Raw genomic sequence first — 26,133 nt, forward strand, 5'->3', positions numbered from 1 at the left:
TGGTGACTTGAATAACACCGGTATCACTCAGATTACAATTTTACCTTGACATGTAAGTTTGTATTTAGCCTATAAAATACTTATTTAGCCTTGAGAATTGAAAGGTCAGTTTATCCCATTCATACAATAGAAGTTGATAAATTTGGCTTCATGCCATTTACCTTGTCCAAAATTAAGGTCACTTTATTGTTATTGTGATATTGTTAAAGTACAAAAGAACCCTATATTCTGACCAATACTTAAAACTTTGTGCATCATGATTTAATTGTTAAAAATCTGTTAATGTTGAATTTTTGGGGTTATTTCGGCCTTTTAATTGCATATTTCTTTACATGGTAGTTTTTTTTCAGATATAAAAAAATATCTGCTTGACTTTATAGAAATAGACTATGCTTGCAGGTTATATATTACACTGTCTTGTTTTTTGTTTACACCAAATCTGACAGATTATTATTTAGTTGCAAAACATTTTAAATGAGAGCTGAAATGTTTTCTATCTTTAAATGTGCATTGAAGGTTAACATAATCATAATGTGAACAAGAATGAAGTTAACATCTTAGTCCTCAAAAAACATCAACCAGGATATAACATTCCAAATTTTAATTTATACTAATATCAGTTGAAATATCAAGCCACTGTTTTGCATGTTAACAATGTAGGTCATGTCCAACAGAAAATCAATAAATATGACAGTACAATGTACTCTTAACACAAACACATGAGGTCACTGTGAAATCGAAATCTAGGGCAAGAAACAGTCAGTTATACCAAACCAGTTTGACTAGATGTCTAGTTTAAAACCAGTTTGACTAGATGTGTCCTATATTTTGACAATGTAAATGACATGAGGACCGGCATGGGTTTTTTTAATATCTGTATTCTTTAAATTTTTAGGGCATTTTCTTTTAATAGCCTTAAAAATAACTCTAATTCTGTAAATTTCATGTGAAAATGATTTTACTATTTAGTCTTTCTGTTACAACATTATTTATTAATTCTGTACATTGATTGTTTATTTTATCAGTATTGCATTACAGTTACCTAAGTTACCTTTTTATTTTGCACAATTATTCTTTATACTTTTGCATCGCATTAAATTATTCTCTATTCCTTATTTTGTTGTTCATTTTCTCTATTCTCTATTTTTTGTTGCTATTACATGTATTCTCTATTCTGTAAACCCTGTTCAGACCCTTAAAGGTAAACTTCTATTGTATGAATGGGATAAACTGACCTTTCAATTCTCAAGGCTAAATAAGTATTTTATAGGCTAAATACAAACTTACCTGTCTAGGTAGAATTGTAATCTGAGTGATACTGGTGTTATTCAAGTCACCATAATTCTTTAAATAAGTTTTCTTTGATAAAATACTCAAAATAAGACATATTTTCAATTTTTTTTCTTGCATCACTCATAGATTTTATAGTAACAAGTTGATTCAGCACAATACGCAGTCCTCGAGACAGTGTACTTTGAAATTTGTCCTTTAATTATTAAGAATAGTGAGCTTTTTATAATAATGATCTCAAAACAATTTGTCAGCGTAATTGACTAAAATTAGAATAAGAAGTTGTGGTATGATAACAAATGAGACAACTTTTCACCAGAGACCAATCGACACCAAATTTAGTTTAAACATATTTATTTATAGTGGATTGGGAAACAAGTTTTGCAACTTATATTAATCCCTTTCCACTTTGTTGGTGCGAGTTCTGCCTTGTAGCAGCATTAGCCTGCTCTTTTTCGAAATCTACAAGGGTGTCTTTAACGTGCAAGAGATATGGCTCTCTCTTAACAAGGTTCAGCCATTTATTCTCCCCTTCCGACGGACTATCATCGTTTCCTTGAGACCATACTCGCAACTGTACTTTACTGTATGTTTATCAATAATGAATAAAAACAATGCTGACAAATGTAAAACAACTAAAATGAGAAAACTAACAGTTTGTTTTATGTAAAAAGAAAAACAATTATGGTATACAGCAACAAACAATAACCACTGAATTGTTACTCCATTTTGAAATTAAAGGTACCAGTTGTTATAAGAATTTGTGAATATAGAGCCTATTTTTATATTATTTTAGCAATAGACTGGCATCCTATACACGAAGGATTATTTGCCTCAGGAGGTTCTGATGGAGCTGTCATGTTCTGGCATGTCGGGTAAGTGTTTTAAATTTGCCTATGTATAAAATATTTTGAAGAGAAAAATATCAATCCCATAAGTAACCTTACAGCACATGCAAATAAAACTAGAAATCAAATGCAACCATGAGAAATTTATTGTTTTATACAATAGAAGGGGGCTTTATGTTTTTTAGTCTGTGGGTCATTCAGTCCATCTATTAAAGTAGTTTACAATGAAGTTGTGGTCACATCAGCTTACAACATTGAACACCTGTTCTTTTGATGTGTACTTTTTATGTCAAATAAGGGTTTTGGCTCATGTTGCAAGTGTTCATTGTGTCCTTTTGATGCATGTATTATTACTGACAACTTGTATATTCAGGGCAATTTAGAGGCTGACCTTTAGCAGTCTCAATGATGGACAACCAAACTATTATTGTAAAAGTATGGATTATAATTTCGATAACCCACTTATTATTTTATTCATATGTGTAAAAGTATGGATAATTATAATTTTGTTACAGAACCGACAGAGAATTAGGTGGAATGGAGATGGCTCATGAAGGCATGGTCTGGAGTTTGGCATGGCATCCACTTGGACATATATTAGCTTCTGGATCTAATGATCATACAACGTAAGTCTGGAAGAATGTGAAATATGAACAGGCTGGTTGGGTTAATGTTTTCTATTCAGTTTTTTATCATGGCTGCTATGTACATGTTTATTACACGTAATTGTCAGATACCTTGAAAACCAAAATAGATCAAGAAATATCTGACATTGGCAAAATTGTTCAGAATGTCAAAATCTATTTTGTAGTATGTTTTTTTTTTTGTTTTTTTTTGGGGGGGGGGGGGGCAATAATTTTGGATTTTTTATTGTACCTCCATAGGAATTTTTATATTTCTCTTTTGTTGTAGATTAGGGTGTTAATAATACATTGGTACAATGCATTGAGAAATAGTATTTCTGTCTGAGATTTTAATTTGATGGCAAACTTTCTTATCCCTGAAATATTATACATTACAGATATCAGTGTACCTTAAATTAATTACTATCAATTTTATCTTTCAGAAAATTTTGGACACGTAATCGTCCCGGAGATAGAATGAGAGACAAATATAACTTGAACACGTTGGGTGGATCAGAACATGAGTTACCGGAGTTTGGTTTGTACATTAGAAAACTTTAATGTTCTTGAAGAATCTATTTTCGAATTAGGACTGTTCTGAACTTATTTGGGGGACATGGAAGCCATTTTTTCGAACCCCTATTACCCATAAAATGAACAATTTTCATTTTATTAAAATTTCTACAAAATTATAATGAAAATGCATCTATCAGTGTGTAAGTGATTTGAGTGCTTCTAATCCCTCTATCCGATAAATTTTGGTACAGCCCTTAAAGAATCCCTTTACAATTTAGATTTTTTGGCAAAGGTTAGGACAGGTTGCTCCTTGTCAATGCAAACCTATAGAAAGAGCATATTTTAAACTAAAGTATTAAGAATTTTTTGGTCTTAATAACTTTTTTTTGGTTTAATTTAAGAGTTATTTGCAAAAGTTAATACAATTCAACACAAAATGAATGAACTGTACTAGAATCTTGAAACTGTAAACGCATAGTGAAATATGTGGAGGTTTATTTTTAATGTAAATGGTATATTTTGTATTAGTTAAAAGTGTTCCAGAAAAGGGGTTACAGCATGTTAAAAATGTTTTTAAAATTTCCTGTTTAGAATCTAAGGATTTCTTGTTTTATATATGCAATAACCTGAATGAAGAAGAAAAATCAAAGAAAAAAAAATCATTACCTTAGCTTATTCCTTTATAATTCAATGAGAACATTCTCTTCTTCATTTTCATTGCTTTGAGTAGAACACACATGTATTATATAAAATGAAAGGTAGCAGGAAGAGATAACCTTAGCTGTATTTGGCAAAACCTTTGAGTTTTTTAGGTCCTCGATACTTTCCAACTTCTTACTTTATTTTGCCTTTTAAACTTTTGATTTCAAGCTTCCCTAATGAGTCTTTTGTAGATTTAAAGCATGTGTGGTGTGTGAAATTGTAAGCCTGGTGCATGTACCTATATACATTTGTATGAATTTTGTTAGTCTTGTATGATTTATACTTATAATTCATCTATATGTTTTGGAATTTAGTTAGCATTCCATTTATTCTGCCCTTTGGTTGGGTTGTTGTCTCTTTGACACATTCCCATTTCCTTTCTCAACTTTATTATTTACTATATATTTATTTCTAGTAAAAGTTAGTTGTTATTTTGTAGATTTAGACAACACAACCCCAATAGTGACATCTGTGTCAACCATTCCTGGTGTCAACGAGGGATCAACAGAAGATTTTAACAACATGGAAGGTAAGTCTTGATGTTGTATATAATGAACTTTAAGGCTCCTGGTCCAAGTAATCATATAATCATAATCTTTTTGCCAATATAATCGTATAGTCTTTATTTTATTTTTTTAAACAAGATAATCAAAGAATTAAAAATACAGTTACGAAATATTTGGTCTGTTAATCAAATAATCACAATAAAAACAGCCAAGTAATCACCAGAGATGGGTCTGATTACTTTCAATGTAATTGATTAAATTACAATTACTTTGTCATTCGTACGATTAAATTGAATTAACGATTACATCATTTCTGAAAGTATCTGATTAAATTAATGATTACATTGACAAAGTAATCATGATTACATCTGATTACAATGAATTTAAATAAAGAACATTTGAATTATGTGAATAAATAAACGTTTGATATAACTATAGAAATTTTTGAAAAAGGATTTTATTAGATATGTTATATTTAGTCATACTTACACTGATTAACGGACATGTCATGCCGTGTACTAGGACTTTGTGGTAATCAGATAGCCGTGGTCATTAGTGTTCAAGATGGCCTCTTGCCGAGAATTAAGAGTCGATTTTAAAAATCAAATAACTCACTTATCTAGAGGAATAAAGCTTTAATATTTTGAGAATATGCTTATTTATCTAGGATGAACATAATATCAAATTTTTATTTTTTTGCGAATTTTCCCTTTAAGAAACCGCAAAAATTCACAACATATATATATGATATATACATGAACATTATTTCACTGGTAATGACCCATTAAACTTTATCATCTTTCTTCTCTGAATTATTTTGACTTCAGTTGAATATAGCTTTAAAAAGAGTTTGCTGTTTACCTTCTGACCCCTTCCAGACTTTATATGTATTTCAAGGTGCAGTATCTTGGAGTTAAAATATGGACATGATGAATGAAATAATGTGTTACCACTTAAAAACTATGTAAAATTTTAATATGATTGTTTTATCAAATTGTAAACAAAATATAAGTACTAAAAATCATTGTATTTTATATGTCCAGACCAAATACCTACCAAGATGTGTTTATTTTAAAATACATATTTGTCCAACTTTTAATTTATTTTTGCCCATTAGATTAATTTTCACATGTCTGATTTATCTTTTATCATAAATATTGCCCTATAGCTATACACAATTGGGTATTGCAATACAAACAATCCTTAATTCGTGTCCTACTTGTCAATTTAAAGTTGACAAAAGTCACAAAATTAACAAAAGATTATAATTCAAGCGTTAAAGAAAATCATTACTTGAATATAACATCTATTATCAAATATATATATAATGTACAGCTTTAAATTGTGAATATATGTACAATATATTTTACTAAAGCTAATGATGACTTTTCAATACAGTAAAAGTTTATTTTTTACTGAAGTATACAAATCAATTAACATGCTTGAAGTAAACAAAACTATTTTAACATATTTTAAGTATTCATTAAATATGAATAACAAAAAGGTTCATTTATTGACCATAAACACAGTTTTAGATTTTTTTCAATGTAATCAGAATGTAATCAAAAAGTAATCAGGATTACAGTGTATTTTGAAAAGTAATTGATTAAATTAAATAGCATGTAATCAGATTGTTGGCTGATTAATGATTACAATAATTACTTGAAAAATTGTATTATCAATTACAGCTGATTTACGATTACAATTACAATTACCCCAAGTCTGGTAATCACGTAATAAAAAAACTCATTAAGAGGCTCAGATGTGTTGAATAAGATTGGACAGTATGCAAGTCAGGAATATAACAGTTGTTATTCACTTCTTTGATGTGTTTGAGCTTTTAATTTTGCCATTTGATAAGGGATTTTCAGATTTAAATTTTGCTTGGAGCTCTTTATTTTTGTTATTTTTCTCTTCCATACATTTTTGGTCAGGTTATAAAAATCTCTATCTGTAACTATTTGAAAATAGAGTCTATATATTAACCTTACTAAACAGACCTTAATTCATCTTTTGTTTTATATCTGAATATTCCAAAATCATTGAAAGTCTTTAACATGACAATGTATACATAAACATGCAGAATGTCTATTTCTATTCGAAGCAGCTCAAATATTGGCCTGTGTTTTACTCTAAAATTTAACAACTCAAATTGATCAAAAGTATACTGCATTGTTTATAACTCATGAGAAGAATACATTTTTCTTTTAATTTTTCCATGTTTTACTCATCATCTCATAGATGGACTGATTTTTATACTTTGCAAAAATTAAAAAAAAATTTGGTTGTATATTGGTATCACGTTATGATTGTAGTCGTCGTCATCAGCATTGTCCGAAGACAGATGGTTTCTGGATAATAAATTTAGTATAAGTAAATAGAACTCAATAAAGTTTTAACACCAGGTTTATAACCACTAAAGGAAAGATGGGATTGATTTTGGGGGTATGGTCCAAACTGTTCAGGAATTAGGGGCCAACAAGGGACCAAAAACAATGCTTATTTCTTGTTGTTTTTTATTATGTTAACTACCAGATACTGTGGAGGGTTAAAGCTTGTTACACATAAATTACTATATGAGTATGTCAAACCGTTGTAGAATTTTATGAAATTTTGGCAGAAATTTATGAATGAAAGATAACATCTGAAGCAAAAGTTGAAATATTTATTTTATCATTTAACTGACACTTATAGATAATGCAGTTAACATCTGAAGGAAGCCTCTGGGTGGGGGAATTTCTAGCTGCATTGAAGACCTATTGATGACCTTAACACGTTCTCATCTAAAATTAGAAATTCTCATTAACGGTAATTTGTCATAATTCGTGCTCAAATAGGTCGAATTATTGCTCATAAGACAAACTTATGCAAAAAGAGAAAAATAAAGGAAACAACACATTTTTATTTTATCAAGCACTTGGAAATCGTGAATCTGGCATATTTAACACCTGGTGTATGCTGAACTGAATTGTAATAAATTAACTTGCATTTCTCAGGCCTGTATGCTAGCATACGTACCTGGTGTATGCTAATGTCTACATTTAATTAATACATTGTATTTCTCAGGTATGTATGCTAGCATACGCACCTGGTGTATGCAGAACAGCAAATATTGAATCGGATGTTGTATTTCACAGGTCTGAATGATAGCATACGAACCTGGGTGTTTAAAAAAAATCCTTTACGTCAGTATAGTTGTGGTTTTACTTTATTGCCGATTTCAAGTTCTTTTTTAAACTAAAAGCCTACCACTGACCTTTTTATTTTCTCCCGTTGGTAAACAGAAAAGCGCCGGTTAATTTGCAAGTCAAACCGGTAAAGCGTTCACTGTTGTAAATCTATAAATGAAAACCAATTCTCAAGTTCCATGACTATGATCGCTTTATTGACCTAGCAGTTATCTGTTTTGTTTGCAAATTAAAATTACGGAAAAATGAGGCGATCATAATTTGAACAAGGTTCCAAGTTCGAAGTTGTTGACAAAAATTTATATGACGTCAGGGACCTTCTGACGTGAGGCGGAGGGATATACAGTTTTGTAGACGGATAGCCTTGACTTACACAAGTTACTTACCAGCACACTTAATTAGAATAATAGAAATTGATTACAAAACAACCTGTTTTGTTTATACTTGGTATTGGTAATTATTAAAAAGTCTAAGAAAAAAGGACTATTTATCTGCGGAGTCACGCACTCCATCTAGATGACGTCATTTATAAATGTAAACAATTTGAATGATCAATGAAGGAGTTCCCCTCACGGAGAAGAAAATGGACAAAAATACGCTCTATTATCTTGATTTGAATAAACCAGAAGCAAAACAGAATGTTGGATATATTTATGGTAAGTAAACCTAGCTGTTTTTGTACATTTTTCACGACTTCATTTAACACCCTCTTTTTTGGAGGTCGACTTGAACATGTACACATGTAGCAAGAGGTAGAATCTATATAAGGGGGTGCTATGCCAGTGCTTTGTGGGAAAACTTTAGTTGATTTATTGAGGGAAACAGTACTGAAGCGTCCATCTCTAAAGAAGTCATGCAGTGCCCTCCCTATCTCATCCCCCTTATGAAACTTCTGGATATTCATGTCTTATTCTTACAACTTTTAGGGAAACAACTTTCCCAGGTAAAAAAAGGGGGAAGCTGAGCGCTCACATGTTAAAACCGGCCACACCATATAGTCTTAATATGCCTTTCCCAAGTCAGGAGCCTGACTGTTGAAGTTGCCATTGGTTCATATTTTTCCAGTTTTTCTTTTTCGTAAATTGCTATACATTATTATTTCTTATTTTTCATGTTGTGTCCCATAGGCGGATACAAAAGGTTCCTGTCCCCCTTTTGTGGGAAACATTTGGTTGATTATATAGGAATTACTGAACCTTGGCTGGAACCCCCTCCACCTTTATGAAAATATCTTAATCCGCCACTAGACTGTTTAAATCAATACTGTAACAGGGTAATTTATGAAGATCTTTTTTTAAGATACTTCAGATACTTTTATTTCACTCATACATAGGTATAGCAGGCCCATAAATAATGGTACGTTTTTTGGCAAATTAGACATATGGGACATGGAAGTGTTCCGCCAGCGTCTTACGGCAGAGGGTATGGGGGCCGCTCAAGGCCCCTAGAAGCTCTGGGGTTCATAGCGTTAAAATCCTGCATTCTGGTCGTTTCCTGCCACTAAAAATCGTTTCTGAAAAGCAGCATTTTTTTTTCGACAATTTGAAAAAAATCAAGTATATTAATGTCTGTATCTTGCCGGTTTTGTAGTTTGTTTCATTTTTGTGTCATTTACAAAGCATGTAATTATTGCGCAAAATTCATTATAAGAAAAATAAAAGGCCAGAGGTTCCTTGCTACAAGTTAGGACAGGCGCAAAATTGCTGTAATGTAAACTTTTAAGACAACCACTGACGAACAGTAGGGGGTCGTCTTGGCCTTGTAAGGTATTTTTTTTTTGAAAATCATGCAGCGACTGTCAAGATGAAGTACTTAAATAAATCACTATGTTCTTGCAATAATTTGCATCTTGTCTATTTGTCAAGAGTGTTCAAATTGGAAAAATGACATATTTCATTGATCTTCAATCAATCACATGCATGGCGACACTTTGTTTTTCAAGGGGAACGAGTTCAATTCAACCACTATAAAGAACCCTTAGTTCATATAAACTTTAAAATCAGTAATTGTGATATAAATGTAACGCTAAACGGGTCTTTGTTCTGTGTGTTTTGGACAGTCATTATTTTGGATATATGTATCTGGGATCTAATCCTTCTTGCCCGTTTACATTAGGAAATAGCTATTAAATATTTCACCATATATATATATATATATAGGCTCACTTCAGTCTATATACTAGTAACGAAGTCTGTTTAATGTTCACATGTTTAATCATATAAAAGTACATGTATATATGATATATTTAAAAGGTTCACAGCCCAGGTTCACAGTTATAAATTCCAATACAAAACGTTACTTAGTTCCAACTCTATAAAACAACATGTTACTTCATTATAATCTATATCGCAACTTAATTGTTACTTCAAGCTACTACACCAATATAAGTGATCAATGCAAAAAGTTCTTACAAAATCGTGCTATGAACCGCTGTCCTTAAATTACATTAAACCTTGTTAAATTTGTGAAGTGTAAAATATTTACTCCCATATGTATATGTATATAATATGTAGTTTCCATTTCTCGTTTCAGCATTTTTCAAACATTGGCTATACCTTTTATGTAACTATTTATGTGTTGCTTATGAATTTAATTGTAACACTTCTTAGTGACTGGATAGGTTAAACCAATGCCTTCCTAGAAAACTATGACACCAATGAACAACACCAGTCTTTTTGCTGTTCCTGCTAATAATGTATGCATGGCTTCACTAGAAAAGGCATCAATTCTTTGGCTTTCCTGGTTGAAGGATTTGTTTTTACAACTCCAGTGTATACACAATTGTTACCATAGTATATAGTTGGTTGACCGTTATGGAATAACCGTTTCACAGATGATATCGGATATGTTTCTCACGTCATAACTACAATCCCCTTCCCTTTTCATGAATTTGACTTACTGTATAAAGCTAGTTATCGGGTTTGTAAAAACATGAGCAACCCGACGGTGCCACTGTTGGACATTTGGAGCAGTATCTGCTTACCCTTCTGGAGCACCTGAGATCATCCCCAGTTTTTGGTTAGGGTTCGTGTTGCTCAGACTGTGTTTGTTTTCTATGCTGTTTCTTGTGTACTTTAATTTGTATATTTCATGTCATGGTGTTATCAGTTTATTTTCGATTTATGAGTTTGACTGTTCCTCTGGTATCTTTCGCCCCTCTTGAAGTCTATAACTTAGAGAATGATGAAAAATGATAGTTTTGCAATTCAAAATATGAATACAATATAAGGCTGGTTAGAATGCAAACCATTCAGCTTGCTTAATATCTAATAAGTGCCACCAAATATGCAGACATTTAAGACTGGGGCAAACCATACACAATAACACAAGCTTACTGATCACCAGCTTGGTTTGACAATACTAGAATGTATGTAAAACTGCAATTCAATAAAACATAGATTGGTATACAAGCAATTAAAGCTTGTATGTATCGGTATCCATGCAAGAAAAATAAGCTTTCACCGTACACCAGTGTTGTATGCAAGAATACCGTGAACTGAAAATGTCAAACAAATATGCAAACTTTTATGTTCCAAAGGGTATAGGATTATACGTTGGTATGCCGACAATCAAACCCATGAATTCCATTGTTTTACAAGGGTTTATTGAAAAGCGGGTTTGTATACGGGAATTAACCCCTGAGTGTTGCAGTTAAGAATTAAGAGCTTTCTTTCAAATTCAAATGAAGTTGAAGGCTAAACATAAGTAATTCCTTACATCCATGTAATTCAACCTTTTCATTTCACAATCATACACATCTCCTTATTTTCTCAGGGAGGTATGCAAACATAATTAAATAAGAAATGTTACTACTCAGTAAATACTTAGCATTCAGGCATACAGACTTGCCAATACAAACATGAATCCAGAATAAAATTTTAGAATCCATGCAGGCATACAAGTACCTAGCAGAAAAAAAGCCAAAATAAATTAAAAAAAAAATTGGTTTACATATCCCAGGTTCGTATACAGGCATACAGACCTTAACTATGCCAAAATAAATATATATTAAAGGTTCTAAATACACCAGATTTGTATGCAGGAATACAGACCTGACAAATACTTATATACGCAGAAAGTGAGAGTTTAACATACACCAGGTCGGTATGCTAGCATACAGTCCTGACAAATACTAGTATATACATAGAGTGAGAGTTTAACATACACCAGGTCGGTATGCTAGCATACAGACCTGACAAATACTAGGATGTGCATAGAGTGAGAGTTTAGCATTAACCAGGTCGGTATGCTAGCATACAGATATGAAAAATGCTAGTATATATGCATAGAGTGAGAGTTTAGCATAAACCAGGTCGGTATGCTAGCATACAGACCTGAAAAATACGTGTATATGCATAGAGTGGGAGTTTAGCATTAACCAGGTCGGTATGCTGGCATACAGACCTGACAAATTCTAGTATACGCATACAGTGAGGTTTTAGCATACACCAGGGTGGTATGCAGGCATACAGACCTGACAAATACAAGTAAGAGAAAAAAGAATTAATTTAGCATTCTTTTCATTGAAACATCTGAAATAAAGATGGGTAAATGCTATGTTATGTATATATTTCAAAAATGACATAAAAGTATAACAAAAATGCAGAATGAGTATCTTTTTAAGGTTTATTTACTTGAACTATTTCCTTGGTGTTAAAATAGTTCATTCTAGCATTCTATGAAAAAGGTTTATGATAAAATGATGAAATTTTGGTTCGCAATTACAAAGAAAGATCACAAATCTTGCCAAAAGATGACAAACAAATATTGTTAATGCTATACAGTGAGTTTTTAACGCGAAATATATCAATAATCCCAAATGTTGTAGCCTTTTCACACAAAAATAAGTTAAGTGGCATATGAGAATTTCTAATTTTAGATGAGAACGTGTTCCTTCTGCTGTTGTCTGTTCTATGGTCAGGTTGTTGTCTCTTTGACACATTCCCCATTTCCTTTCTCAATTTTATATACAGTTACTGTATAAACATTAATTTTCTTGGGGATTAATTTTCATGGTTTTTAAGTTAAGAAAACAATTATGTAAATGTCACTTTATAATCGACAATACTCAATAAAACTGATCTCAACTTTCACCATTGGGAAAAATCAATAATTGCATTTCATAGTAACAGACACACTAGGCTGTTAAATGACATTGATTGACAGTTCTTGATGATTATTAATTACTGTACAAACAAAGGATTAGGATTATCACCTGACTTAAAGAAAACCTTTGAATATAGATGTCTTATCAATTAACCTATATATTTCATTTTATGCATTTATGTTCATATATAAATGTCAATAAGATTTTGTCAGATCATAAAATAATGTAAATCTACAGTTAAATTTTCGTTGGGGTTTTAATTTCGTGGATAATTCCTATCCAAGAAATAAACGAAAATAAATCCCCAACGAAAATTTCTGCTTTTACAGTAGTTTGGGATTTAATCTTTTTAACTTGATAGATTTGTAAACCTACAATTAATTAATTTGATTGTCTTCACTGCAATCATTTTGGGAATAGTCCTGATTGAATGTTATTTTGTTCTTTATTTACAGATATGTCAGATGAATGTTATTTTGTTCTTTATTTACAGATATGTCAGATGAATGTTATTTTGTTCTTTATTTACAGATATGTCAGATGAATGTTATTTTGTTCTTTATTTACAGATATATCAGATGAATGTTATTGTGTTCTTTATTTACAGATATGTCAGATGAATGTTATTGTGTTCTTTATTAAAAGATATGCCAGATGAATGTTATTGTGTTCTTTATTTACAGATATGTCAGATGAATGTTATTTTGTTCTTTATTTACAGATATGTCAGATGAATGTTATTTTGTTCTTTATTTACAGATATGTCAGATGAATGTTATTTTGTTCTTTATTTACAGATATATCAGATGAATGTTATTGTGTTCTTTATTTACAGATATGTCAGATGAATGTTATTGTGTTCTTTATTAAAAGATATGCCAGATGAATGTTATTGTGTTCTTTATTTACAGACATGTCAGATGAATGTTATTGTGTTCTTTATTTACAGATATGTCAGATGAATGTTATTGTGTTCTTTATTTACAGATATGTCAGATGAATGTTATTGTGTTCTTTATTTACAGATATATCAGATGATGAATGTTATTTTGTTCTTTATTTACAGATATGCCAGATGAATGTTATTTTGTTCTTTATTTACAGATATGTCAGATGAATGTTATTTTGTTCTTTATTTACAGATATGTCAGATGAATGTTATTTTGTTCTTTATTTACAGATATATCAGATGATGAATGTTATTTTGTTCTTTATTTACAGATATGTCAGATGATGAATGTTATTTTGTTCTTTATTTACAGATATATCAGATGAATGTTATTGTGTTCTTTATTTACAGATATGTCAGATGAATGTTATTGTGTTCTTTATTTACAGATATGTCAGATGATGAATGTTATTTTGTTCTTTATTTACAGATATGTCAGATGATGAATGTTATTTTGTTCTTTATTTACAGATATATCAGATGAATGTTATTGTGTTCTTTATTTACAGATATGTCAGATGAATGTTATTGTGTTCTTTATTTACAGATATGTCAGATGAATGTTATTGTGTTCTTTATTTACAGATATGTCAGATGAATGTTATTGTGTTCTTTATTTACAGATATGTCAGATGAATGTTATTGTGTTCTTTATTTACAGATATGTCAGATGAATGTTATTGTGTTCTTTATTTACAGATATGTCAGATGAATGTTATTGTGTTCTTTATTTACAGATATGCCAGATGAATGTTATTTTGTTCTTTATTTACAGATATGTCAGATGATGAATGTTATTTTGTTCTTTATTTACAGATATGTCAGATGATGAATGTTATTTTGTTCTTTATTTACAGATATGTCAGAACAAGACATATCAATCCCAGGTCTAGACTGGGAAACAGACGCTCAATTCTTAAAGGACAGTCATAGAGAACAGAATCAGAGACGCAAGATACCGTACTCCCGTCCCATCGACAGAGAATTCGTTCATGCGTGGAGAAGTAATAAACAACCACCAGCAATATCTGGTGAAAAAGTTGATGGTAAGGGCAATGAAAAAATGTAAGGCTGTTCCATTAGAATGGATGGGGGAGTGTAAAAATAAAGTTTAATTATTGGTCATGGGCTGTTGGATATTTATGTCCATTTGCATATATAAGAGATCTCCAAGAAGTTGGTTGTCACAGGATTTTGGAAGTCCTTCCCCACTCCCAACCTCCATTTTACTAGAATATATAGCAAGATGATGATTTAGCACAACAAAAAGAAAAATCCTGTCTACCTTCCATATTTGTTTAAGTAAGGAAACCCTAAACATCAAGATTTTTTTTGTTTAGCTTTATTCTAAATTTTTGTTCATGCTCTACCTCTGTCTCCATCAGTTATACATTCCAGTACATTTTTTTTAAGTAGGCTTCTTGATCCTGGCAACCAAGCTTTTATATCAGTAAAGTATAATGCATGACATGAGTTCAGATTTGTCATACATAGATATAAGAAGATGTGGTATGATTGCCATTGAGACAACTCTCCTTCCAAGTCACAATTTATAAAAGTAAATCATTATAGGTCGAAGTGCGGTCTTCAACATGGAACCTTGGCTCACACTGAACAGCAGCTATAAAGGACCCCAAAAATTACTAATGTAAAACCATACATGTATGTTATTCACTCTTTTGAAATTGTAAGAAATTTTCATCACATTTTTCTCAAATATTTGGCATTTTTCTTATCAACAATGATATATAACTTATAATTTGGTACCAAATTTATTATGGTAAGGTAAACTGTGTGCTTTATATCTACTTTTGGTCTCCTGTTTCCATTTAAGTTATTGCATATTCAGAAATAATAGAGAGGTTTTTATTATTGTGTTAAATGCAAATCCTCGAAAAAAAAAGGGGAAAAGATATCAGAGGGACATCAAAACTCATAAATCGGAAATAAACTGACTACATCATGGCTTAAAAAAAAAAAAAAATAAACAAACAGTAGTACAAAAAACACAACATATTATTATTTAGAAAAATAAAGACCATGTAACACAAACCCCATCAAAAACTGGGAGTGATCTCAGGTATTCAGGATGGGTAAGCAGATCCTGCTTCACATGTGGCACCAGTCTTGTTGCTCATGTAATTATATAAGTACAACCAGGTAATAATTCTTATTTGGTAGGTCACATTTGTGTAAAGGGAACAGAATTGTAGTTATGACATAAGGAACATCCTTGAGTATAGCAATAATAAGATCTTGCATTATGATATCTTTTGTATATATATGTATATAGCTTTTCCTAAATCTCAATAGTAAAACTTGCATTTTTGTTCATTCTTCAAACATTCAAATAATAAATGAATGCAATAATTTACAGTATAGTATTTTATGGGAAAGCAAGAAGAGGGTGTATTACTAGTAGCTCTCATTGTATGGCTATATTTGGGAAACACAATTGGTAAAGTAGCATTCATTACTGACTTTTGTTTCTTTTCTTTTGAATCAGAAAAACCCAAGGCTCCTTTACCAAGTTTGTTGGAATTACCCTCTGTTAAACCAGCTGGGGATTTCAACTTGGAAACTTTGAAGGATGAAGAGGGTGACAGACATGGGAAACAGCTTAGACAAGGGAGAAACAAAGGTAACTAGTATATAAATATTAGGAAACCTGATAACTTGACTTGAGTCCAAAAATCTCAGAGTTAGTAAAGGCCAGATCAGTTTTGTACTTGGTCCAATATCCAAAACATCACTTCGTCACATAAATTACTTTGGCACTCATACCACAACTTCTTATTTCTAAACACCTTAGAGGAACTGACACATATAAAACCTTTGGATTCTTAAGTCTGGCCCTAGTCATTATGTGTTACCTTTCACTGTCCATCTTTCTGTCAATCTGTAATTTATGGGCATTATTTTACTCTTGTCTGTCTGTACGTACATACTTCCGTCTGTATGTCTTAAAGTTGGTTTTTGTTCGTTAACTTTAGTTTGCCGCATCTAAATGTTATGAAACTTATACACAATACTTATTTCCTTAAAAGACAGATCAGTTTTGAATTTTGATGGTGTCACTTTAACGGTTCTAGAGTAATGTCCCTTTACAATGGAAAATTGCTGATTTTTTTTTATTTCCATTCTTTAAATTTAGTTTGTCTCAACCAAATGCTATGAAACTTGTACACAATGCTAATTACTGCAAAATATAGATCAAGTTTCAATTTTGCTGGTGTCACTTTAACCGTTCTAGAGTTATGACCCGAAAAGTTGCTGAATTTTTATTTTGTATTCAAACTCAAGTTAGTCTTAATCAAATGTTATGAAACTTATACATAATGCTTGTTACCACAAAATACAGATAAAGTTTGAATTTTTGGAATTCACTTTTTTGTTCTAGAGTTATGTCCCTTTGCAAAAATGCAAATGGAAAATTAGTTTTTGGTATCAATTCTCTAATTTAAGTTTGCCTCAACCAAATGCTATGAAACTTGTACACCATGCATATTACCACAAAACAAGTACAAATTAGTGTAGCATCACTTCTACCATTCTTCAGTTATGTCCCTTTATAACTTTATATATTATGCAAGCAGGGGCATCATCTGTGTCACATGGACATTCTCCATTTATTTGTTTCTGCACTCTTTGAGGTTTTTTTTTATGAAACTCATACACAATGCTAAGAAGATTAACCCCATTACATTCTCTATCAATTTCAATATGAACATACATTTAGTATGTTATGAACATTTAAGTCAGGAGCCTGTAATTCAGTGGTTGTCGTTTGTTTATGTGTTACATATTTGTTTTTCATTCATTTTTTTTTTACTTAAATAAGGCAGTTAGTTTTCTCGTTTGAATTGTTTTACATTGTCTTATCAGGGCCTTTTATAGCTGACTATGCGGTATGGGCTTTGTTCATTGCAGGCCATACGGTGACCTATAGTTGTTAATGTCTGTGTCATTTTGGTCTTCTGTGGATAGTTGTCTCATTGGCATTCATACCACATCTTCTTTTTTATATTGCAGACAGAGTTCCTATTTGGGAATCAAATAACTTACTGTTTCTTCAATACTATAAGCAACAGGTCAGCTATATTTGGTAACTACATGATTGTTCACGCTTGTTTAGCATGTTTTATTTGACACTAGACCTCATTCTCATAATCATTGATTAAGTTAGTTTTTTTAACACTTACAGTGTTTAATTCCTGATTATTTCCTGTATACAGTTACCGTAGTCATCCAGGTAACAGGCTAAAGATTCCAGTTTACAAAATTAGCCACCTATATTAGGAGTAATAAAAGGCTTAAAATGTAGTCTACTTTTTACCTTGGATTTGCAATTCATTAATTGAGTTAAATTTATGTGCTACATGTACTTGTAGTTTATCTTTAAGACTTTCAGCATTCAAACAAGCATGGTCAGAAGAATGTATGATATATAAGCTTATGCACTATTGTTGATGTTTTTAGTTTTACTTATTTTAAGACTTTCAGAGAGATAAGAGAGGATTTCCCGGTCGGGACAGAGATGATCAAGATGGCGACAGAGATGAAAGAGATTCCAGACATGACAGATCCAGAAATGATTCTCAAAACATGGATGATTTTGATGAACGAATGGCAGAGGAAAACTTGATTGAGCTCCAAGAGAGAATGGATAGGGGAGAGGATATGAGGGATGATGAAATCATGGAACTGCAAGATGGAAGGATGGGAAATAGGAAAGGAATGATGGGTAATCAGCAAGGCATGATGGGAAATAAAGGAATGATGGGAGATAGAGCAGGAATGATGGGTAATCAGCCTCGAATGATGGGGCCTCCAGGGGTAATGGGCAATCAGCAAAACATGATGGGACAGAACAGACCGGGTCTTATAGGAAATCAGCCACCAGGCATGATGGGTAATAGACCAGGACTTCTGGGAAATCAAGGAATAATTGACAAACCTGGTCCAGGAATGATGGGAAATCAACAAAATATGATGGGACAAAACCGGCCAGGAATGTTAGGAAATCAACCTGGTGGCATTCGAGGGCCTGGTCCTGGAGTAATGGGACCCAAAGGCATGATGGGTGACAGACCTGGATTCATGGGAAATAGAATGGGAGGTCCAATGGGTCCGCAGGGCATGATGAGCCCTGGAAACAGAATGGCTGGTCCTGGACCACAAGGTTAGTATTCCATTTGTTAAATGTACATGTATATGAAAGTTCTTCTATTTGTTGCATATACATGTATATGAAAGTTCTTCTAATTAAATTTCAAGTAGATTATGAATATGGAAATGTTCAGGATTTCAAGTAGGATCCTATCATGTAAGTGGGGTTATACTGTTTTACCTCTTTCTGTCTGTCTGTCCATCTGTCAATCCGTCTGTCCTTCCAATGAAGATTTTTTGTCGCCTCTTTCTCAGAAACTTCATAGGATTTCCGAAAATTTGGTTGACAGGTTTCTAGGAGTGGGCTATATATACTGTGTGATGCTTTTTCAGTTTCTTCACTCCACAATTTCCTGTTTACCATACACTTTTAGTGGGAGGGGGTATCATTAGTGAGCTCACAGATCCACTTGATTTAACTTAAATTTTATAAAAATCAAATCGATAATTTGGAACTTTTTCTGTTGGTGATATATACAGCCCATGTGGATTTTTTTATGTTCACCTGCCCACAGTAGGCAACCCAGCCCACCCATGCCCACTCTAGCTATAATCTCTAATTTTGTAAAGATATTGATTACAAACGCTTATCTGCTTTTTTCAATTTGATTCAACAAAAGAAATTGCATGCCCACTCCTATATCATTGTAAATGGAGTAGATATTTTTAACATTTACAATACATGAATATTTTATTGTCCAACTAAATGCATTGTTCTTGGCTTAAATTTTTGAATATTGAATGCAATGAATTAAAATTGTAATGCAACAACGTTTGTAACTCTCATTTTGATTTAATAATGTCACTTTCTTACATGACATCAATTGACAATTGATGCTATGGGACGTACGCGCAAGCGCAGACGGCATATGACAGATTTTAAATACATGTTTTAACGTTATTTTCTGTCATTTTAATTAGAATGGAGATAACAATATTGTATTTTAAGCTTCGACGGCATCAATTTGGGATTTGATGGTTGCAAATACCTGTTTACTGTCTCCGCTAACGCATCGCCAGTAAACTTAATTTGAGACAATCAAATCCTCAATTGATGCTGTCGGAGCTTAAAATACAATACAGTTATCTCCTAATTACACACCCTGACTAAGGCTGAGGATTGGAAAAGAACAAAACAGGGAAAAAAACGTGATTTATGAAATATACAAATGTAAGTCAGCAAGAACACATTTTAGTTACTGCATTTAAGACAAGATCAATTTAGATTGATTCGTGCTTTATGGAAGAGTCCTAAGGATTTTAGCTCCTTTTATAAATAAACAAGCATTTTGAAAGACTTGTAAATTGGTAGTATATGGATAACTGATTTTATGAAGTAGAAAAAAATAAAAGGTCTGTGTCCTTGTTTTTTTAAAGATATAATCAATTGAAAATTTGGCAGGAAATAATTCTCTCTAGATTTTTCATACATTTAAAAGTGGCACTTTTTTCCATCAAAATACAGGCCACAGCAGTATAGCAATGTTCAAAGTCACAAATCAATTTAGAGAAAACAAATCGGGGTTACAAACCAAAACCGAGGGAAATGCATCAACTCTAAGAGAAAAACAACATACTACAGAAACTAAAGGTCCTAAAAAACAAACGACAATGCAACATACATAGAAACAAACTATTAGATTAGAACTGCCATATTCTTGACTTGGTACAGGAAATTTTAAGAAAAAATGATGGGTTGAACCTGGTTTTGTGGGTAGCCAAACATCACACTTTATGGCAATGTTAAAAATATCGCTTAAATGACAACATTACATGACAAGAATATGGTATAAACAAATGCAAAAACACTCAAGATCGAGAAATACAGTAGCAATTTTGACATGATCACCACAGAATAACAACTAATACCTAAAATAATTTAGTATAGTACACAAAAACAGCATAATAGAATCAGAACTTTGCATCACACTAATGTATCAAAGCCACAAAAAGTGAAGTCACAGATAAATTTCTAAAAAATGGATATTAATCTAGATTAGCTTTGTAGTTATGTTATTTGTTGTATTTTATAACAATACTGGAAAACGAATAAATCCATATATATGCTTTTAACTTAAATCGAATATATATGACAGGGTGATTAATCATCTTTACTTTAACATATATGAATAGAAAATAAAGAATAGAATTACAACTACAAAGACATAAAACAATATCGGATCAGAATAACAAATAAAACATCATAACTAAATACATGAATGTTGGATAAACAGATTCAAAACCATGTCTTATAGTAATGTGAATTCACACTCATCAAAACAGTCATATTGGGGAATAGGTAATATTTGATACTGAAAAGACCAGAAGACAATATGTTGAACCACAATCTGAGACGTGGAAAAAATGATATAGAAGAATTTTTACTTGCCAACAGCAATATGAAATATTCCACTATTTTAGTTTTTTTGTGATGTTTAGGAGATTTATTTTATGAGCTATTCATATTTTTCAGGTGGTCAGAGAATGCCATTACTGGGTCCAGCACCTGGAATGGGTGGTCAAGGAGGACCAAATATGAACAGGCCTTTTGATATTGACCAAGATTTTAGAGGTCCAAATCAAAATCAAGGCATTAATAGAGGAGGTGGTGGATTTAATGACACTGACTTTAGAAATCAAGACTCAGATTTTCGTCAAGATTCTGATTTTCGTGGTGACAGTGACTTGCGACAGAGAAATCGTGAAGATAGGGACAATAGATTTCCGGTCAGGAATCAAAGTTTTGATCAAGACAGGAAGCAGGATAATAGATTTAACATGAATAAAGGTCAGAATAGACAAGAAGAAATGATGGACTTTGATGATCGTGATTCAAGGCCAAGGGGTGGCTTGGATGACCGTGAATCAAGGCCAAGAGGAGGGTTAGATGGTTCCTTCCGAGACAAACGAGACAATTTCAGCGATGGGAATCAAAGAGAGAACTTTGGTGATCGAACCCAAAGAGAAAATTTCAATGATAGAAATCAACGTGAAAATTTCGATGACCGCAATCAACGAGATAACTTTGGTGATAATAGAAACCAAAGAGATAGTTTTGGAGACAATAGAAACAGAGACAATTTTGGTGGTAACAACAGGGACTGGAATGATCGAGGTGGACATAGGGGTGGGAGGGGAGGTAGGGGTGGTGGTGGAAGAGGAGGCAGGGGAGGATGGCGAGGAGGAAGATAATCATGTATTGTTCATATGTCTCAAGACTTACTACTCAGTGCTAAATAAGAGTTTGAACTTATTTATGATCTCTTTATTGCTTTAAATGAGTTCCATATGATTTAAATCTTCATTTAGAGATCACTAGAGATAAAACTTGAAGGGTCAAAGGTCGACTTCATGAAATGAATGTTTTAGGTGGAAAACCTCTTGCAATAATATCAACAGAAGTGTTTTTATAAAAAAAAAGAAAAAAATATAAAGAAAGTAAATCTAAATTAGCCTAATTAAGCTACATTCTAAGAATAGCTTTTGGTGATCCTGTGCTTTATTTAGAAAACATAGGAACTAATGTATGAGCCATGACAGTCCTCTTTAAATTAAGTGTTTGTTCTTTAAAAACTTGCCTTTCCTAAAAAGGATAGTGTGAGGTATTGGCATTACTTGGTGTTAGTAGTCTGTTATCAGTTATGCAATATTAAACGATAATCTATGATACAAATGCCCCATTAAGAATAAAAATGTGCCTGCATCATTATGGGGTGTCTGCTTAAAAGTATTATTCTTGTTAAACTGGCAAGGAACAATGATAATTGCTGTTAATGTAAAAAGAAAATATGCTTAGATAAAATCTGTCCAAAAAATATATCAGAGAAAACCTGTTTCGAAATAATTGGCTTCAAATATTTAGGAAATAGTGTGGGTGAGATTGCCTTAAGGAATTATAGGAAGGTTATAATGCCCATACTTCCTATCAGACATGGCTGCAATTACTGAATATAAATTTTTTAAATCTTAAAATAGATCAGACAAATAACTTTAATAGTGCTATTCATTGCTGCTGTTGCAAGAACAGAGCATTTGATTTTAAAAGGAATGGAATCTGAAAAATATATCAAGTGTGTAACAACACCTCTTCAGTCCATTGTCTACTCTCTGATCTAGAATGATTTAATTTCAGCTCAGTTTGAAGATCTGGTACAAAAGATAGGACATTATTGTCAATACTTCTTTTACATTTTTAGCTCACCTGGCCCGAAGGGCCAAGTGAGCTTTTCTCATCACTTGGCGTCCGGCGTCCGGCGTCCGGCGTCGTCCGTCGTCCGTCGTCGTTAACTTTTACAAAAATCTTCTCCTCTGGAACTACTGGGCCAAATTTAACCAAACTTGGCCACAATCATCATTGGGGTATCTAGTTTACAAAATGTGTTCGGTTACCCGGCCAACCAACCAAGATGGCCGCCATGGCTAAAAATAGAACATAGGGGTAAAAGGCAGTTTTTGGCTTATAACTCTGAAACCGAAGCATTTAGAGCAAATCTGACATGGGGTTAAATTGTTTATTAAGTCAAGATCTATCTGCCCTTAAATTTTCAGACGAATCGGACAACCGACTGTTGGGTTGCTGCCCCTGAATTGGTAATTTTAAGGAAATTTTGCCGTTATATGGTTATTATCTTGAATATTATTATAGATAGAGATAAACTGTAAACAGCAATAATGTTCAGCAATGTAAGTTATACAAAGAAGTCAACATGACCAAAATGGTCAGTTGACCCATATAGGAGTTATTGCCCTTTATAGTCAATTTTTAACCATTTTTCGTAAATCTTAGTAATCTTTTACAAAAATCTTCTCCTCTGAAACTACTAGGCCAAATTTATCCAAACTTGGCCACAATTATCTTTGGGGTATCTAGTTTAAAAAATGTGTCTGATGACCCGGCCATCCAACCAAGATGGCCGCCATGGCTAAAAATAGAACATAGGGGTAAAATGCAGTTTTTGGCTTATAACTCAAAAACCAAAGCCTTTAGAGCAAATCTGACACGGGGGTTAAATTGTTTATCAGGTCAAGATCTATCTGCCCTGAAATTTTCAGATAAATCGGACAACCCGTTGTTGGGTTCCTGCCCCTGAATTGGTAATTTTAAGGAAATTTTACTGTTTTTGGTTATTATCTTGAAAATTATTATAGATAGAAATAAACTGTAAACAGCAATAATGTTCAGCAAAGTAAGATTTACAAATAAGTCAACAGGACCGAAATGGTCAGTTGACCCATATAGGAGTTATTGCCCTTTATAGTAAATTTTTAACCATTTTTCGTAAATCTTAGTAATCTTTTACAAAAATCTTCTCCTCTGAAACTGATGGGCCAAATTAATCCAAACTTATCCACAATCTTCTTTGGGGTATCTAGTTTAAAAAATGTGTCCGATGACCCGGCCATCCAACCAAGATGGCCTCCATGGCTAAAAATAGAACATAGGGGTAAAATGCAGTTTTTGGCTTATAACTCAAAAACCAAAGCATTTAGAGCAAATCTGACATGGGGTAAAATTGTTTATCAGGTCAAGATCTATCTGCCCTGAAATTTTCAGATGAATCGGACAACCCGTTGTTGGGTTGCTGCCCCTGAATTGGTAATTTTAAGGAAATTTTGCTGTTTTTGGTTATTGTCTTGAATATTATTATAGATAGAGATAAACTGTAAACAGCAATAATGTTCAGCAAAGTAAGATTTACAAATAATTCAACATGACCGAAATGGTCAATTGACCCCCTAAGGAGTTATTGTCCTTTATAGTCAATTTTCAACAATTTTTATAAAATTTGTAAATTTTTACTAAAATTTTCCACTGAAACTACTGGGCCAAGTTCATTATAGATAGAGATAATTGTAAGCTGCAAGGATGTTCAGTAAAGTAAGATGTACAAACACATCACCATCACCAAAATACAATTTTGTCATGAATCCATCTGCTTCCTTTGTTTAATAGTCACATAGACCAAGGTGAGCGACACAGGCTCTTTAGAGCCTCTAGTTACTTTGTTCACAGATTATTATTTTGACATTGAGCATTCATTCATTCCTTCATCCATCCATTCATTAATCAATTCATCAATTCATCCATCAGTTCATCCCATTGGACACGAGACATGATTGTATAAAAAGAGTTGTAAGTATCTTTGAGTGAGTATAAGAAATATAGCACATCAAAATGATTTGCTGTTCAACATTTTTAATACTGCTAACTAGAAAAATCTTCAATTTAAGAAAATGACTATTAAATCTAACTTTTTGATATGATGTCAGTTGGTACTTAAATAACTGTTAATAATTAACAAGTGTAAAAAAAGTAGACTTTTCTGAAACTCTTTAAGATATTCAAGGTACATACACATAAGCAAACATGCATATATCTTTCCTATAACTTGCTTTTTTTTTGGCATTCAAAATAAGAAAATTCATAAATTCCAGGAGATACCATGTAATTATAAAACTTGAATAAATGTTTGTATCGAAAATTCTTAAATGTACTGTAATGTTAATGTACTTTATGTCAAATTTTTATGATACTGGTGATTTTTAAGAAAAATTTCAATCATCAAAAACATGTACAATGAAAGGCATTGCTATGCATTAAAATTTTATACTATTTATATTAAGCAGTCTGGTTATTTGTAAAAAATAGATAATTTCGTGACAATTTCATGCTTAATGTCTAATTTGTAAATAAAATTGTCATTGCTAGAATGTTGTTTATTGTCTTTAAATACCTGCTGATGAACTGAGATTTCACTAGAAATGTACATTGATGTGCCTGCTGTATATAGTGAAAAAATACTTATGAGTGTTAATTGGGTGGTGTCATCTAGGACAAAGATGTCATAAATGCGTGCAGAAACTGGAACAGATGAATAATTAATATCTAATATGAAAATTTCTTGTGATCTTAATGTTCACTCTGACACTAGTCAAGTGTCCTTGACATAATCTTTATTGCTTAGTGCTTAGTTTAAAAAAAACACCAAAAGATTTTTGTCCAGCCTGCAACTTCTGTCGCAGTTAGCTAGACAGGGATAATGATACGGTTGTGGTGACGTTAGCTCACCTCTTAGAAGCTTAATATTTCAAAAGGAAGACGACCTGGATCCTGAAAACTTTGTATATAGACGCCTTATGTTATGCAGTTTCCGTCTAACATATGTCCAATGTCCTTGACCTCGTATATGTGGTCGTATATGGGTATCACGTCGTTGTCCGCATCGTCTGTAAAC

At 32.3% G+C, this 26,133-nt stretch overlaps 1 protein-coding gene across 2 annotated transcripts in view; it reads left to right on the plus strand.

Moving 5' to 3' along the window:
* The window catches only part of LOC139500951 (pre-mRNA 3' end processing protein WDR33-like), a 40,400-nt gene extending 18,064 nt beyond the window's left edge, over positions 1 to 22,336 (plus strand). For both annotated transcript variants that reach the window (XM_071289879.1, XM_071289880.1), the window contains exons 10-17: positions 2,087 to 2,165; positions 2,654 to 2,764; positions 3,205 to 3,299; positions 4,419 to 4,508; positions 14,587 to 14,775; positions 16,236 to 16,370; positions 18,225 to 18,911; positions 21,372 to 22,336. In XM_071289879.1, the coding sequence (XP_071145980.1) occupies positions 2,087 to 2,165; positions 2,654 to 2,764; positions 3,205 to 3,299; positions 4,419 to 4,508; positions 14,587 to 14,775; positions 16,236 to 16,370; positions 18,225 to 18,911; positions 21,372 to 22,090 (2,105 nt within the window). In that variant the 3' untranslated portion in view covers positions 22,091 to 22,336. The remainder of the gene's footprint in view (positions 1 to 2,086; positions 2,166 to 2,653; positions 2,765 to 3,204; positions 3,300 to 4,418; positions 4,509 to 14,586; positions 14,776 to 16,235; positions 16,371 to 18,224; positions 18,912 to 21,371) is intronic.
* Positions 22,337 to 26,133: the final 3,797 nt, after the last annotated feature.

Source organism: Mytilus edulis, chromosome 13, assembly GCF_963676685.1.
Source record: "Mytilus edulis chromosome 13, xbMytEdul2.2, whole genome shotgun sequence".
NCBI classification, from domain to species: domain Eukaryota; kingdom Metazoa; phylum Mollusca; class Bivalvia; order Mytilida; family Mytilidae; genus Mytilus; species Mytilus edulis.